The following is a 17,407-nucleotide window of genomic DNA, read 5'->3' on the forward strand; positions in this document are numbered from 1 at the left end:
ACAAACAGGGAGCGCTGGGGTACGGACAGATGGACGCGGGTGCCCTGGCTGTTCCCAGCTCCTGGGCAGCCTGAGAGTGACAGACAAGCAAAGAAACACCCCAAAAATCCCACCCCAGGAGAAAAGGCTTGGAGACCAGAGGCAGGTTTGATTGCACACGGTTCACGAGACAGTGATACCAGCCAGGCACAAGCATAGATTTGTATTCCCCAGAGCCGGGAGACTAAAATATTTATGCCAGGTTTCTGTCTCATGCTGTCCCAAGGGAGCAGGTTGGCAAAGGCTGTCTGCATTACACGCTCGGCACAAAGCAGAAATTACCATCCCCTTTCTTTGCCCAAAGCAGACAGGTTTCCATCCCCTTAGCTCCTTGTGGTCTAGCTCATTGCAGTCTGGGACTGGGTCCTCCCTTGCCATCTGCACACCCACCCTGTCAGCATCCCAGTTTAGTCCAGGGCTGCTTGTTCAGCTCCTGAAGCCTGACTGGGAAGAGGAAGGGAAAGGGGCAGGGGAGCCTGGAAAAGGGGACAAGAGGAAAATGATGGGAGAGGGATGTGCCAGAGGAAACAGAGCCTGAACTCAGCCCTGGGATGATGCCCCCCCTGTGCTGCGATGCAGCCAGGCTGTGTTTCGAGGCTGGATTCATACCATCTCCCTGCTCCCACCTGGGAAAAGGAGGGAAATGGTGATGCCGTTTCATCCCCAAGCAATCTAGAGGGGGATAAAAAGCAGGTATTGGTCCTCACCCCTTTCCCTCCCACAACCCAGTTCTCGCTTTGCCCAGCGGGCAGGTACCCCCTCCACCTCCCCCATTCCTTTCCCTCCCTCTTTTCCCAGCCTTTCTCCCCACTTAATGCCTTCCCCCCAGCCTGCCCAGGGATGGGTGCAGGTTTACCGCAGCCATCACACACCACTCACCCCCCAGGAGCTTTTTCCTTTGGACTCAGAGCTTGCAACTTGTAGTGTATGGCTTAAAACCCCCAGCACCATGCTGTCCCAGGACTCACCGGCTTGGTTGGTGGTGATGTTGACAGAGACGTGCTGCGGCGGGAAGGGGCTCTTGTTGGAAACCCCATTGACAGCCTGGATCTCGAAGGTGTATGGCGTGTGCGCCCACAGGTTGCTGATGAATACTCGGGTCTCCGTCAGCCCCAGCTGCCGGGGAACAAAGTCCACGTTGTCGTCACAGCGGGAGCAGGCGCGTCGGTCCGACCGGCACTTCTTGCAGACGATGTTGTAGGTGACATCATCCCGACCCCCTGTCTCTCGCGGCGGGTGCCACTCCAGGATGATGGACGTCTCATTGACAATGGAGATGACATTGCGGGGGCCAGATGGGACGCCTGCGGGGAAGCAGAGCACTTGAGACAGGTCCTGGCCCAAAACGGTACGCTCAGACCTACCAGGGCTCAGCAGGAGCCTCGGGGGGCCCCAGCATGGAGAATGACACCCCACAGCTCTGTTTGACGGTCTGCCCATCACCTCCTGGCTCAGGAGGGATTCGGTCGCCGTGGCTTTGCCCAATTCAGGGTCAGGCTCTCCCCATCGGCAACACCAACCACCTGCATTGCCAGCCAGAGAGAGGTTTCATGGTTGAGGATGGAGACTCCCATGCCACAAAACCACTCAGTCTCCAAAAAAACCCCCCATGCAGAGCGCACGCAGATCCATCTGCGAAGATGGCCCCATTTTAATGATCAGGAGATGCTGAGATAGCTCCAGTGCTCATATGGAGGAGCACCTCAAACAGATTATCACAGTGAGAGAAATGCCACTAGCCAGCACCGTGGAGAAACAGAGGAGCAGTGGGCAAAAAGAGAGTCAAAAAAGGCAAGTGGTAATTAACAGTCCAATATCTCAGGTTGGGAGCCCAGATACTCAATGGCACAGAGGAAGGCTCTCCTCTGCGCCCAGCACTGCTCGCTGTTTTGTGAGCAGCTTGGATGTTGGCCAAGAGATCAAAATTGCATTGATCAAATCCGCCAGGAGTCATCGCTAATGCTTTGGAGGACGGGAATTGAACATGGCTCCAATCGCACGTGCTGACAGAACAGGGCCGGAGTTGACAGGAAGCAATTCAGGAGGAATCCAGGTGGGAGAGCATCATCGAGGCACAAACATACGTCTGCCCAGGTCTGGGGAAGGATTTGGGGTTAGCCAGGACAGCTCCGCAGCCAAAACCACAAAATCCGGCTGCTGGGTTATATTAAATAAGGAAAGTAATTAATTACTCGTGCTGGCAGGGCTCGGCGCTGCACTTCCGAGGAAGAAAAAGGACTTTTTCTTTCCGCTGTGGGGGGGAGCAATAAAAATGATGGAGGACTTGACCTGCGAGGAAAGGTTAAGAGAGCAAAGGGGAAAACCATCCCAGGGGAGCCCTCTACGTGTGTGTGCTGGGGAACATCGTTAGTGGACGGGGATGGGCTGGGCAGAGGCGGCTTCATCAGCACAGGGGTGACGTGGCTGGTGGGATGGAGAGGTCACCCCATGTGAAGGACCTCCAGCTGACACCCTGCTCCAGCCACCACTGCCAGGCAGCCCAGGGGGGCCGTGGGTGGCCACCAGTGCCCAGCTCCCTGCCTGCGTTGGCCTCTACCCCTACTCCCTTAATCGCATCCAGGCAGGCACTTTGGGAGCCTCTCTGAGCCACTGCTGCAGATACCGCAGATGAAAGCATTTTGTTAAAATACCTAGAAAAATGACAGCCTTTAAAAAAAATTAAAATAAAAAAATTCTGCTCCCTTTAATTCTTTCCCCCTTTAGTGGAGTAAATGCATGTGTTAGGTAGCAGTTGCCAGTGCCGTGTCCTTGCTGGAAAGGGCTTTTGTGGACTCGAAGCACCACAGACATCCCATCGTGGGGCTCCCCAGAAATCCCGTTAGCAGGTAGTGGAGATGTCAAAGGGGATTTACAGGAGGGATGGTAGGGGACACATCAGGGGCAGGCGTGGGGCGAAGGACATCAGTTCCCCGGGGGGAACCAGACCAGAGGACTCACAAAGGCTGGGAAGAAGGATCAATAAATAGCAAGTTACCCCAAAAAACTCAGGAACCTTAATCCAATCCCTCTCTTTGTACCTTAAGCAGACAATATCTTTTCAAGCTTTTTTTCAAGAAAAAGGGAGAAAACCATCTTTCTTCCCTGGCCCAGAGGCAAACCATTGTCTCCCCAGGTTCCCCCCGCTTTAACTGCAGCCCCTTCCCTCCCCTGCCAGGGGTACAGGGCAGGAACCACGCTCGCAGACATCGCCCTCGGGAAGGGCTCTGGTCCAGGGCAGCGCCCGCAGCTCCACGCTGTTATTTACTCCTCTGACACTGAGAAACTTTGTCAGTGAACAGCTGGCATCTCAAATTAGAGCACTGTAAAATTAAGCGTTGACGAGAAGAAATAAAAATCAGCAAATGGACTTTTTTATACTGTATTCCTATAGCACAGCAATACTGTAAATCAGCTATGTAACGAGACATAATAAAGATATATAGATTTATCTGCAGTTGTGCTACCTGCCAACTACCTCCGCTCTGACAGCTCAAGTGATCCAGCAAAACATGCAAATCCTTTCCTCGTTTCCAACGTGCATTTTGGGCACTACCCAGCACCAAGGGTCTGGAGCATCCTTGTGCTAAAGCTCCCTGATGGGCTGATTCAAGGGCCTGGAGTGTATTTTGGAGGGGAAGCTGAGGCTGAGACTCATGTTCCCAGCGGGCTGAAGAGCACAGCAGCTCCTTCTTCTCTCCTGGGCTCTTTTCTCACCAAAAGACAGGTTTGAGTCCACTGCTGCCATCCCAGGCAGTTTGGGCAGACAGCCAAGCAGTGATGCATTGCACGCAACACTGTGCTGAATACCAATGCTTAACGCACCCTTTCCCCCTATAAAAAAATACTCCATCTGCAAGACTATGAACAAGACAGCAACAGCCTATAACTTTAAATTCTAATTTATCCTGGGGACTATCTCCCTGCCATCACTGCCACTGCCAGGGTGAAGTATAAATTCAAACAGCTGCCAGAGAGGTGGGTTGTAGGGCTGTTCCATCGCTCATCATTTGGTGTGTACCACAGCAGTGTCCCAGGAAAGCAGAGCAAAAGGTGATGAGGCATCATCTGCTTATGCTGGCGTGGTGGTGAAGGGATTTCTGTTGGCACAAGGAGCATTTCTATAGCACTTGGAGGCGGTGCCGTGCCATATGGAGAGGGATGGGTATTCAATATGGGTACCCCAGACCTCTGCAAAGCTAAACCCTGACAGTGGGTTGACCTTGGCTGGCTGCCAGATGCCCACCCAGCTGCTCTCTCACTCCTCTCTGCAGCAGGACAGGGGGAGAAAATAAGACAAAAAAAGCTCATGGGTTGAGACTTTATCCCTGCCACTTCCCCAGCAGCAGAGGGAAGCGAGACCCTGCAGCCCCCCCTGCCAACTCCAATCTGTTACTCACTGGTGCAGGCAGCTGCCGGCGGGTCGAAATCCGCCCGATAGTAACCATTGCGGCACGTGCAGACCGGAGAGGCCTCAGCGGTGGAGCGGCTGTTGGAGGGGCACGGCACACAGACCCCCGTGCCCTGGCTGGCCTTGAACGTCCCCGCCGGGCAGGCTGCAAGAGAAAGGAGAGGAAAGTGGTTGGGTGCCGAACCATTCCAGGGCAGAGGTGAAAGCAGGTCCTGTCCTTGAAACCAGGCAGAAAGAAAAAGAAAAGAAACAAATAAAAGAAAGAAGACACAGAAAAGCTTCACACCTGTGTCAGAGCTAAACGGGGTAGCAGCTTCCTATGAAGCTAGGATGGCCATAATTTTCCATGCCAGCCATGAATTATTTCTGGAGCCACTAGGAAAACACTGAAATCACACAGCAATAATACCGCAATTAACCAGGCAGAGCAAGGGGTCTGCAGCAGCTGCTTTGCTCCCCACCGCTCGTACCCAGGCAGGGGGACTGCAGGGGGCTGCGGGACCCCCTTCCTCAGCAGCACCCATGAGGACACAGACACGCAGGGGCAGGACGGTGTTCCCCTTCTGCTGATCTGAAACATCCCTTTCTGCCATCCCAATAGCATGGCTCAGGTTTTGCATCTCTTTTTCCATGCAAAATTTGAACATTTAATTTAAAAGTTGATGTGACACCCATGACAGTGTCTTACAGGTCCATCCTGTTAATCCCCCGCAGCCCAGGGCTGGGGCTAATAAACTGCCCGGCCTTCAGCCTCCAAGTTCATTCAAGGAGGAAATGGCAACTAATTCATAAATGAGAAGATGCTCCAGTTACAGTTACAGTGAGGCTTTAATCAGTGACAGGGTGAGGTTTCATTAATCAAGTGTCTTGCTGCTCTGTGGTTAAAAGGTGAAGATGGAGTGACAAAGAAGGGGTCCCTCGTCCCTGCCCCACCCTAACTAGTCCTCACCAACTAGGTGCTGATGAATGGATGCTCATCCATCCTTGACGTCTAACAAAACCCTCAGGTGACCCCTACAAAACCAAAGGCTGCAGAAGGGAACATCTGTATTTTGGCACATGTACCCAAGGGACCAGACTTCATTCAGGTCCACCACCCGGCTGGGGGGAGAGGAGACTGTTCATGGCCTCGCACACAGGGTGGTCCCACCTCTGTTTGGCTGCCGGCTCTGCCCCTGTGATGCTGTCACCTCCAAAGCATGGCTCCGCAGAGAAACACCCTAAGTGCCTCATAAACACAGCGATGATTGAGATAATGGAAAGTGCCTCTTAGCCCCTGTCTGCTGCATCAGGATATGAGGCAGCTCCTAGCAGCCATGAAGAGGAAATTAATAGGAGCAAGCAGGAGTAACCACTTTGATGCAATTTCCTTGGGAGATAGTGGACCATCTAATCTTTATTGGAGCCCTTTAACCTGTCATTCAAAACTCATGAAGGCCTCTTGCTCACACAGTCTTTCCAGATATTAAAAGATGATAAAAAAGGATAAATCAAAACAATATTTTACAATTTTATTATTCAGGAGATTTTTTCCCCGCCTGAGGCATGCAATTGGCTGCGACGAACCATCTCTTTCCAACAGCACTAACAGCTGAGTGGGGACGTGGCATCCCAGAGGGACCAGCCACTATCTCATGCTGCCCTTCCTCCTCCCCACCATGGGAGGACCATCGAGTCCTCCGCATCCTCCCACAGCCATCCCACATGTACGGCCTCTTATGGAAGCACTTAGGGCCATAACCCACCACCTTGTGCAGATAGGCAGCTAGACACGTGGGGTCACCATGCATTGCAGAACACTGGGTGGGCACATGGGGGCTTGAGGGGGAACTTCAGGATGCCAGAGCAGAAAGCAGCTGGATGCAGACCCTTCCCTGAGCCACACACACAGCCCTATGCCCCATAACAGCACAAGGAAGCACAGAGTTACACCAGACACACAAGGCAGGAGACACAACCACGTGTGGACACCAAGACTTCGAGGTGGATCTCCATTTCTTCACCTCTCCCTTCCCACCAGCACCTCCCCGCAATGTCCCAGCAGCATTGCGCTCCCACCAGCAAGTGTTAGCATCCATGAGACATGCGACAAGTGACTTGTGGGCTGTAGAGCTGGAGGATGTGTTCAAAAATGTGCCTGAAAGGTGCTAGGCTTTTTGGAGGAGCCAGAAGGAAAGGGCAGCAGTACCAGGGAATGGCTGCCTGTATTTTGATGGAAGGGGACAGGAGAGGGAGGGAGGGAGGAAGACAAGAGGGTCACAGCGCTATGAACACACCTCAGCTTTAAGCATAGGGGCATGTTGGTGGCTCGGTTGAAGGGGTTTGTTAATTTTTAATTACAATTAATCCAAGTGATGCTTTGTCAAAATACCTGAACAAAGCACACTCTGCAACCCAGTGTCCCCAGGTTTCTTTTATCACTTCGCTTATCCGTAAATTTCTGTAATCTGCAGGCACGTAGCTCTTAATTGTTATTATTACCAATTAGCTTTTGTCTCCTGTAATTACACTGTGCTTGCTTAAAGTCTCCCGCAGTTTTGGGGGAGGCTGATGTCTTCTCCTTCCTCCCAAAGCTGCTGCGGGCTGCAGCCCTCCACTCTCACTGTTGCCTGTGTCTCCCCTCTTTCTGGGGGAGCTGAACCATGAACCTCATGCCGAAGATGAAGCCGAAACTCCCAAGCCCCTGCAATGCCACGGTAGGATTTACAGACACCCACGCAGCATGGGATCCATAATCCTTCAGATGGTAAACACACAGTCCGAGTGTAAGGCTCGGCTAGAGGGCTCGAGCCCAGGAGGGAGCAATAAATCACCCCACTAACAGCAAGTGCAATGTTTGCCTTGATTTAAGGGCTGCTGCAAGAAAGTTTCCCAGAGCTGCCAAGGTCTCGATCCACGACAGCGCCTCGCACAAGCATGGGACAAGGCTCTGCCTCAGCTTTCCCTGCAGAAATGGTACCCCGGCTGCGGTGCAATGTGCATCTCTTCAGTCCGGAGAAGAATTAATTGATTGTTGATTATGTGGGCTGGATAAGATTAATGATGTGCTTAACTATCCATTTCCTCATGTTTAAGCACTAGGGGTGTGTTCGTAAATGATGATGCGCGAAACCCGGCTGTGCCGCTCAGTAGCTTCAGCTCGCTGGGGCTGCCTGCTCAGCACTTAACCCCCCCCATAACCCAAAGTTGCCTGCCAATCTGTCATCCTGCCTGCACACCGGGGATGTCGCGCACCCCAGGCAGCAAGGGCCAGGGGTTTGCCAGCAAGACACCCTTCCCGGGGCTGATGCAAGCGTTTAGGAGAGGGAGGGAGCATCGTTGGGGGTTTGCTTAAACCTAGGCTTCTTGCAGTGAGATGTCATCACTGGAGGGTTGTGGGGGGAGGGGAGGAATAGATGCAAGTCTCTCTCCTGCCCAAAACGTGATGGTAGGGTTGGCAGCCCATTTGCAGTGCCCCGCAGGGCTGGATGCAGCCGGGGGACTCCTGGCCAGAGCCACCCCTCTTACCCCTGCAAAGGTTTGGGGTGGGGACGCGGCCACATCCCACATGGGGCAAAACACCCAGCGAAGGCACCACAGACCTGCACCCCTATCGCTACTTCCCTCCTCACTCTGCAGCTTGCACAGGGTGGGATGAATTATTGAAGCAGTAGTGGCACACAGCAGCACTGAGAGGCTTTTTGCTGCTGAAAACTCTCCTGTCTTAACAGCATGTATCCTGCACCCTTATATTTTGGGTGCCAGGGGTTCTAGAAAGAGCCAGAGGTAAGCGGGATCTCTCTGCTCATCCACCCCTGCTCCTGCCCGAGGAAAGCCACCGTCAACAGACCAGACGCTCTGCAGAAAGGGTGTAAGCATGGGGGTACCCAAGCATTTTATTCTTTAAACTAAATCCTCTCAGTTAGCACCTGGAACTTGCACTTTTTAATTACTCTCTCAGGGAAGCTTTAGTCAAAAAAAAAAAAAAAGAAAGAAAAAAAGAAGGAAAGAAAGGAGACATCTCCTCTATATTAACTTGCTCTAAAGCTCCCTGGGGATGTGGAGTGGCATTTTTCCTTATCAGGTTTTAAAACAGGAGCTTCTGCAAAGAATTACAGACTTCAGCTCACGATTCAGCGAGCCCACCTCCTCCCCCCGACCCTCGTCGGCACCCCGCACAGCTCTCTTCACTCACAGCAAACCGAGTCTGCGCTGCCTCATCGTTCCCGTGCCCCTGATGTCCCCACTGGGGCAGAGCTAACCACATTTGCAAGGTATTCCCAAATTCATGCTTGTTTTGGGTTCCCTTTTGGGTCCAATGCCTTTGCAGGGCAAACCCAGTGTCTTTAAGTACACCTGTGGTCACGCTGGCACAGCAGGTGATAAAAAGATGGGTTAGAAGTAGCAGTGCTGCACAAGGTGATGCCCTCAAGCAAGATGGAGATATGGAGAGGACTGCCAAATGCAAAGGCATTAAAAAGCCTGGATGTTCCAGACTTGCTCCAAAAAGATGTGTGGCTGGCACCTAACCAGCACCCCTGGGAGATGGGCAGCAGGGAAGGTGCCCTGTTGGGTTTGGGGACACCGCGGGCCATGAACAAAGGAGGAACTGCGGCTCATTGCACTTATAGCCCACTAGAAAAGGATTAAAGGCCATTTCCCCCCTTTCTGCAAACAACAATTTCTCATTAAGAAACAAATTCTGCTCCTAAAACTGACACTTTCTGCAAGAGGCTCACAATCTTTCAATGAAACCCAAAAAATAGAGAGGAGAAGCTTGCTAGAAAACCCTCGTACATTTTGCAGACACCTTCAACACATAATGTATTTATCTTTAAGCATGCCAAAAAAAAAAGAAAAAAAAAAACCATCAATTTTTCAGCCTTCCAATGGAGATTTTCTGATTAGCCCCAATTATGGGTATTTTAGCGACAAGGCAGCTCTCCTCCCCATTCCACTGCCTCCAAGTGCAGCCTGCATGCAGGCTAGGAAGCCCTCCTAGATGCTTTCAGCGGGCAAATAAACACCCACACGAAACTGCGTGCTATAGAAAAACAGCATTTAGAGGATGTTGTGATTACAGGGGCAGGCACTCCGGCAGCCGGCACGGCTTTCCAGGACTGCTGCTCCTGCTCGCCCTCCTGGGCAGGCAGCGCCAGAGGGACCAGTGGCACCGTGTCCCCCAGGGACACACACACTGGGCTGCAGAGCCACAAGGCCACCACGGGCTGTAATACAACTAATGTTTTTGGGTTTTGATCCCTTTGATGTGATGATGACGCCAGGGATGTGGGCTGCAGTCTGGGGGAAAAAACAGCAGAATCAGGCGAGCTGTCACCCACATGCCACCGCTCCCCAGCAGGGGCTGCCATCTCCCCATCTTCAAAGGGCTACAAGGGTGCTGCCTTGCCACCCTGCTTTCATGTCCCTCGTTATCCTCCCCACAAACATCCAAGCAGGGAGCGGGCACCTGTTGCCAGAGGTTTAATTGCATCCCTGACTTGATGCTCTCCCGTCATCCCTTCCATCCTGCATCTCTGTTGGGCAGGGGGTTGGGGGCTTGTTTTGTGGGGTTTTTTCACCCATTTCTACTTTTTAATGACCCAATTCCCTTTTATATCAAGCCAAGTGCTTCTCCTGAGTGTCTCAGTCCTGGCACAGCTGCAGCAAGCTCGGAAGGCAGCCGGCAACGCCAGTGGGTGTCCTGCTGTGCCGCCCTCCACAAGGCACCCACAAATTAATCCGAAGAGATTTCTGTATTTGGAGCAATGCCATGCTCTGGCAAGGAGGGGTGGGAGGGTACCCATCACATGCATCCTGCCTGCCTGACTATGCAGAGAAGGGAGACAGGGATCAGACCCAGCCCTGAAACAGCCTTTCAGCCACCAAATCTCCTTTCCTACATCCAGTCCTTGGGGCAGGATGAGGAGCATGACGCAGATCGGGAAACACCAGAGTCTGAGCATCCCTAGCCCCAAAGCATCCTCAGACAGATGGACACTTGCTCCTCTGGGGAGGGAACTCAGCACAAGCCCCTAAGCAATGCCAGAAAACCCTGGCACCCTGGGGATGGGACACCCCAGCAGAGCCTTGTCCCAGTGAGGGATAAAACCTCATTTTGGTGCAAACTTCACCATTTTTGCAGCCTAACACATGAATTCTTGCCATTTCAGGTCACCTGGAGCTGCTCCCACCTTGGGGCCAAGTGCTTGCCCAAACTAATTACAAACAGTGCCCACTTTGTTGCGTTGCATTTCCGTATTTCAGCACTCTGTAGGCAGAAACTCATGAGATAAACATGAGCATCCCAACGTCTGGGTTCGCACCCTGCGGGCGACGGGCTGCATCTCTCCCTGATGCGTGAAGGAAAGAGGCCTCGGCTCCTCGCGACACAGCCAGTTAATTAAACCAGCCCTTCACCTCTGGAGGAATAGGTTTAGATCTGCCTTGGGACACATGTAAATTAAAGTCAGCGGCTTCTAAGCCCAGCCCGCTATGGTTTATTCATGGAGAAAAAGTAAAATTCAATGTGGTTTTTCCCTTCTCAGGGTTTTTTTTTTTTTTGGCTCTTTTTCTCACAGATGAGAAATGAATTGAAGTGGGAAGGCACGGAGCAGGATTTCAAAGGCGCTTGCAGGGTAGGTAGCTGCACAAGGCCAATTAGAGGCAACAGGGTGTGGGTGCATCCATGTTCGCCTCTCCTGAAAATCCCATCCCTCATCAACCAAGGATTTGCTCCCCTGGGGCGGACCAAGGTGCTCGCAGATTGAGCTACGCATGCTTGGCTGCAAGCAAAACACAGCCGGTGCTCATCCAGAAGAAGCGTTTCTCCTCCAGGAAGGTGGGCTTGGGAAAATTAAGGGTCTCTGGATGCAGAAGAGCTTCGACACCAACTATTTAGCTGGTATCATCACCCTAAACAACAAGTTTAAGCCCAGAGCAGGACATGGAAGCAGCCAGTTCTAGCTCCCACGTACCCTGATGCTTGCTGCCTGTGGCACCTGTCTTCCCAACAGGTCCACACTTGCCCATTTAATCACCCTCTGGGCCTGGCTTTCTCTGTTTTTCATGGCTGGGGGGATTTTGAAGGTCTAAAGACAAAATCTGTCCCAGATCTGTTTGTTGGATGAGAAAGGGGAGAGCACACACACCCTGGGCAGACGCCACCACGGGGCTGCCAGCTCACCACAGACCGGGGAAACTCGCTTTGCCCTCCAAAACAGCCAATGGAAAGAAAAACAGAACCACTTCTCAAGGTCACTTTTGCAAAACGCTTTTCTCCTGCTTGAGCTTTGCTTCACTTTAGTTTCCACTTTGCATTGGTGCAAGGCTGCCTGGTATCACACCATGGCTCCTCCGCCACCGGTGGCTCACCTTCCTTTCCATAAACCAGCCGTCGAAATAACGATGCCCGACCTTCTGCTCCAGCACTTTCGCATGTGAAATTAGGGGTGAAACACAGCTGGTGGGCACACAGCGTATCTCATGGAGACCCTCCAGTCCCCAGCCTGTTTCCATTTCTCCCGCTGTTTCAGCTCTTCTCCCTTGGGAACTAAAGCACCGCTATGGAGAAGAGGAGGGAGACACTGCAGGGAAGAATGAGGCCAGCACTGCCTCTCCAAGCACCCACTTTCAGTGATCAAACACAAAATAATTTGATCAAACGCTAGACAATTTATCCACATATGCAGGGAGGTTTAGGGTGGAGTGACCGGCAGTCATGTGGCCACAGCAGTGACTGGTGCCAGATGCTCCTCACCATCCTAATGCTGCCTGAGTTTATTAATCTGAGTCAACAAATGAAGGGGGATGAAGCTCTTGGCAATGATTTGGGGCTATTTAACCTTCCTATACTCTTCTTTAAAAACATATGCAGCCTGCCACGGGCTCTTCCCTCTGCCAGGGCTGTCAGCCCTGCAAGCAGGACAGGGCTGAGCTTGTCACTGCTGCCCCAAATGCTTGCGGGCAGCGGGGCCGGGGCAGTTGGGAGCTATCTGAATAATAGCCACAAATTAAATGCCACAACACAGCTCCCCCTGGGAACGTGATATAAGGAAAGGGGAGATTGATTTACTAGTAAAAAGACAGCAGTGTTCAACCCCCTTACTCCTGGGCTTTCCCACCCCGACCAGCACTAGGTGAACATTTACATCTCTGCTGTACATTAAAACCAGAGCTAAGAGGTGGGGAGCAAGCCAAGAAATCCATCCTGCACTGGCAATGAAAAACAATTTAAGGAGAAAATGGGTGAGCTGGATGGGCACACCGCCGGAGAGCCAGACGGCAGCAGGAGCAGAGCAGCCGGGGAAGCACTGGGGCTCCAGCAGCAGGGCAGGAAAGCCGAGGTCTGCCCAGGGGTTTCAGAAGCTGCTCCCACCCGTTCTCCGGCACCCCCAGCCCCACTGCTTTGCCCATTTTTAACAAACAGGGTGGTTTATCACAGTTGGGTGCCCCGTCTTAACTACAGGCACAGCTGTAATCTGGATTTCAGGAAACCCTCGCAACTGGGGGCACGCTTGGTTTTAATGAGGGTGGTAAAAGTAAGCCACCTGAGCTTAAGGTGGCTGGTGCTGCAAAGGCAAGCGATGCTTATGTGCCACCTTGGTGATGCTGATGTGCACGGGTCCCACTGCGTCACATTACACCAGTTGTGGTGAATCGGGCTGAGGTGCCCATGCAGAGCGTGAGCCAGAGAGGGGACCACCAGGACCGGTCCCGGTGAGCAGATGCTTCCCCAGCACTGCAACATCACCAGCAATAATCCTCCCGATGACTTTGGAGCAAATGACTGGGGGGATCAAGATGCAGGCTAGAACTCATGTCCCAAAAACGCAAGCCCCAGAAGATGCTCTACTCCCATCCCGGGCATCGGGCTAGATACAGGAATCACAGAGCGAGATTATTTCCCCCATGAACTGCAGCAATGTGAGACTCTGGGAGTCGATGGACACAGACTGGAAGCCATACGGAAGAGCCGATACTTTCATGTACCGCTTAACCCAGTACATTGCGTTCACCCTTCAACGCCTACATGAGCTATCGAGCCACCTAATGAGCAGGAAAGCGAGCTGCCACGAAAACTCATGGTGGATTTCAGAGAGTAGCTTTTCCCCCAGGTACAGAGGTACGGGCAAGGGCTGTATTTAGAAATCCCCTGAAAATGATGCAGAGCCTTCCCGGGGATTTCAGGAACCACCAATGTCGCTCCATAACCCCACCCCCTCATCCGACCGGGAAACTGGGGCAGCATCGCCCCTGGGCTCCTCGAAGCACAAACCCCTCCTGGCTGGGAAGCTAACATCTCCTGTTCCTGATAGGAACTAATTAAGCACCTTTTCCTTCTTTGCCAGCTCACGCCATACAGTATCCCCTCAATCTAGAGAACATCAAGTGCTTATTAATTATGTCTGAAGTGGTTCCTCATTAGTGCTGACGCTATGAAGGATGAGTCACCCCGGGATGGGGTTGGGGGAGAGCTTCAGCCGCGAGGCCAGGCTCGTGCTGCTGGCACAGGGATGCTGGCACGGGCAGGGACACGCAGACACACAGCTTCCTTGTGTCCGTGCCAGGGTACTGGAGGACATCGTGGCTTGGGTTGCACTGGGATGGTGGGGTGTCCCATCATGGAGCAGGACCCCCCCATCCTGGTGGAGATGAGCCTCAATGGCTGCAGTTTGGCTGAGTGCTTGAGGACTGTGCCTGGGGATGGATTTGGCAGGGGAGGATGGATTCAGCAGGGGAGGATGGATTCGGCAAGGGGAGGACGTCCTGACCAAGGTGCAACTGCTCTCCCACATCCCTCATCCACCTCAAGAGCCCCATGCATGGAATTAATTAGAATAGTAATTAAGAGAGCTCCCCTATGAATATTTATAATGGAACGAGCCATAATTACTATTCCTCAGAGGAAAGGCGCCTTCTTACCCAACCGCAGAGAGGAGAGGGGAAATGCGGCACCGACCAGAGGACCAGAGGCACCGGCTGCTCCTGCCTTTCACGTGTACTTGCCCACACACGGCCTCAGCCCCTGGGAAACTGCCTCCATCATCCCATGCAGGCGTGAGCAAAGCCCTCCCTTTCCACCCCTGGGGGCAGCATTTTCGGCAGCAAGCCCTATTTCCCACAGTCAGGTGCAATTTACTATTATTTCTATATACAAGCATCACTTACATGTATTTTGTACGATTTCTCTCTCTTTTAATAACGCCTCCTTTCCCACCCTAAGCAGTTAAATGCTGTCCGCTGCCATTGACTTGCCCTGCTCCTGCTGAGCGGCTCTTATCAGCCCTAATCTCCTGGAGCCAGAAAACACCTAAAAAGCAATTTCTGAAAGTTTTACCCATCTCCCTCCCACTTATTTATTTTTCCCCGTCCACGCTCTTCCTCTCCGCTCTATTCCTAAAATTTTCCCTGCCCAAACCGCTCACTTCCAAGCACCTTTTCCCAGTAAGCTTCTGGCTGAGTCCCCACCTCACTACCTTCATCCCATCTTTCCAACACCCCCAATATAACAGCACAGGAAAGCACAGGAGACCATGGAAATTTTGACTTTCCTTCCCAGTTCCCCTCTCTCCGCACATGGTTGAGCTTAAAAACTCTTCCCAACCCCGCTCCAGCTGGCAGGAGAGCAGGTCCCAGGAGCATCCGAACCCCCCGGCAGCCAAGCCCAGCTGCCTCCGGGCACCACAACAGCCCACGGTGTTTGCTACAAAAGAAATACCTTGGAAAAAAATGCTCTCTCATGGCACTTGGGCTCCACTACCAGATAGAAAGAGGAAGTGAGGAAAGATGAAAAAGTGAAAATAACAGATGGGCTCCTAGGGCAGTGCATCGCTGCGGTGCCAGGGGCAGAGGAGAGGAGACCGCAAGGAAGACAGAATAGTTGGATCCCCTTCCATGTCCCTCACCCTTTGAGGTTCTCCTGCACCCACCAAGGGAAAATTTGACTGGGGCCAAATTTCCACTCTCTCCTCCCTGCATGAGGCTGGCTTACAGAAGATGCTTGGTCCCAAGGGCAGAGCCTGGCTTGTGGATCAAGAGCAAAGGGAGGAGCTGGAGATGTTCATCCCACAGTGGACGTGCTGGTGTTTTGGAGACCCCATGCACTGGACCCACCTCAGCAGCCACTGGGGCTTGAGCAGCACAAACCAACTGAGACCCCTGCCTGCAAGTTCAAAGGAGAGTTCAAAGCAGACAACAGATTACGGTAATTTGATGCAACTCCGCATCAATATAATTACCATCAGGTCGTTGCTGGTTGCAAGTGTTGCTAGATGGAGTGAGGAGCAGCTTGAAGCAGTTTCCAGGCTGAAGCACAAGGGTGGAAAGCTATGGTAGGTCATCCTCCACAGCTTGCTGACAAGCAAGATGGAGCTGGAGTAGGCGGCATTCCAACGGTTCAATGTCCAAGTGGAAAACAGTAGTGAGTGGAGTCCCTCAAGGCTCCATACTGGGACCAGTACTGTTTAATATCTTTATCAACAACATAGACAGTGGGATTGAGTGCACCCTCAGCAAGTTTGCAGATGACACCAAGCTGAATGGAGAAGTTGATTCACTAGAGGGAAGGGAAGCCATCCAGAGGGAACTTGACAGGCTTGAGAAGCAGGCCCACGTGAACCTCATGAAGTTTAACACAGCCAAGTGCAAGGTCCTGCACCTGGGTCAGGGCAATCTCCAGTACCAGTACAGACTGGGGGATGGATGGATGGATGGATTGAGAGCAGCCCTGCGGAGAAGGACTTGGTGGACTGGTGGGTAACAAATTGGACATGAGACGGCAACGTGCACTTGCAGCCCAGAAAGCCAAGCATATCCTGGGCTGCATCACAAGAAGCACTGCCAGCAGGTCGAGGGAGGTGATTCTGCCCCTCTGCTCCACTCTGGTGAGACCCCATCTCAAGTACTCCATCCAGCTCTGCTGTTCTCAGCACAGGAAAAACATGGACCTGTTGGAGCGGGTCCTGAGGAGGGCCATGAAAATGGTCAGAGAGATGGAAAACCTGGTATTGAGAAAGGCTGAGAGAGTTGGGGTTGTTCAGCCTGGAGAAGAGAAGGCTCCAGGGAGACCTTACTGAGGCCTTTCAGTATAAAGGGGGCTTGTAAAAAAGACAGAGAAATTTTTACCAAGGCCTGTAGTGACAGGACAAGGGGAACGGTTTTAAACTGAAAGAGGGTAGGTTTACAGTGGATATAGGGAAGAACTTTTTTATGATGAAGGTGGTGAGACACTGGAACAGGTTGCCCAGAGAAGTTGTGGATGGCCCATCACTGGAAGTGCTCAAGGTCAAGTTGTTCGGGGCTTTGAGCAACCTGGTCTAGTGAAAGATGTCCCTGCCCGTGGTAGGGGGGTTGGACAGGATGATCTTTGAAGGTCCCTTCCAATCCAAACCATTCCATGATTCTACGACTCCCACACCAGCTCATCCCCATGCCACAGCAGGGAGGCAGGCAACCTGCTCAAAAGCTCCCAGCCAGGGAAAGGACCTTCTGCAAATGCCATCAACACGCTGGCACTGTCTGTGTTGGCGCCACCGCCAGGGACAGGAGAGGTGCCCAAGGCTGCAGGGTGGGACAGCACCCACTAACCCCACCTCTAAGCACAGCCAGCTTCTCCCTGCTGAAATCCCCAACTGTGTCCCACGCCGGTGGCAGCAACAAGTGGGCAAAAAAAAAGGAGTCTCCTCCATCCTCAACATCTGTTACACATAAGTCAAAGCCACCCAAGATTGCAGGGATTTACTGTACGTAGGCAGCTCTGGAAGCTTTTCTTAGTTGTGAAACATAATTTGCACCTTGGGCTCTCTAAGAATAAGTTGTCTTAAATAATAATACATGATTAAGAGCTCATGAGCAGACTGGATGTGGAGGCAGGAGGTCTGTGACAGCTCCAGGTCTCACCCCGTCGCCCTCGTCCCAGCACCACCGTCCCGCTGTGAGCCCCGGCCCCGCTCGCCCAGCATGCTAAAACAGATGCCCATG

At 52.5% G+C, this 17,407-nt stretch overlaps 1 protein-coding gene across 2 annotated transcripts in view; it reads right to left on the bottom strand.

Moving 5' to 3' along the window:
* The window catches only part of EPHB1 (EPH receptor B1), a 76,413-nt gene that overhangs the window by 17,956 nt on the left and 41,050 nt on the right, over positions 1-17,407 (bottom strand). For both annotated transcript variants that reach the window (XM_072867867.1, XM_072867866.1), the window contains exons 4-5: positions 4,437-4,592; positions 1,008-1,343 (exon numbers count right to left, since the gene is read on the bottom strand). In XM_072867867.1, coding sequence (XP_072723968.1) covers positions 1,008-1,343; positions 4,437-4,592 — 492 coding nt within the window. The remainder of the gene's footprint in view (positions 1-1,007; positions 1,344-4,436; positions 4,593-17,407) is intronic.

This window comes from Ciconia boyciana, chromosome 7 (assembly GCF_034638445.1).
Source record: "Ciconia boyciana chromosome 7, ASM3463844v1, whole genome shotgun sequence".
Lineage (NCBI taxonomy): Eukaryota > Metazoa > Chordata > Aves > Ciconiiformes > Ciconiidae > Ciconia > Ciconia boyciana.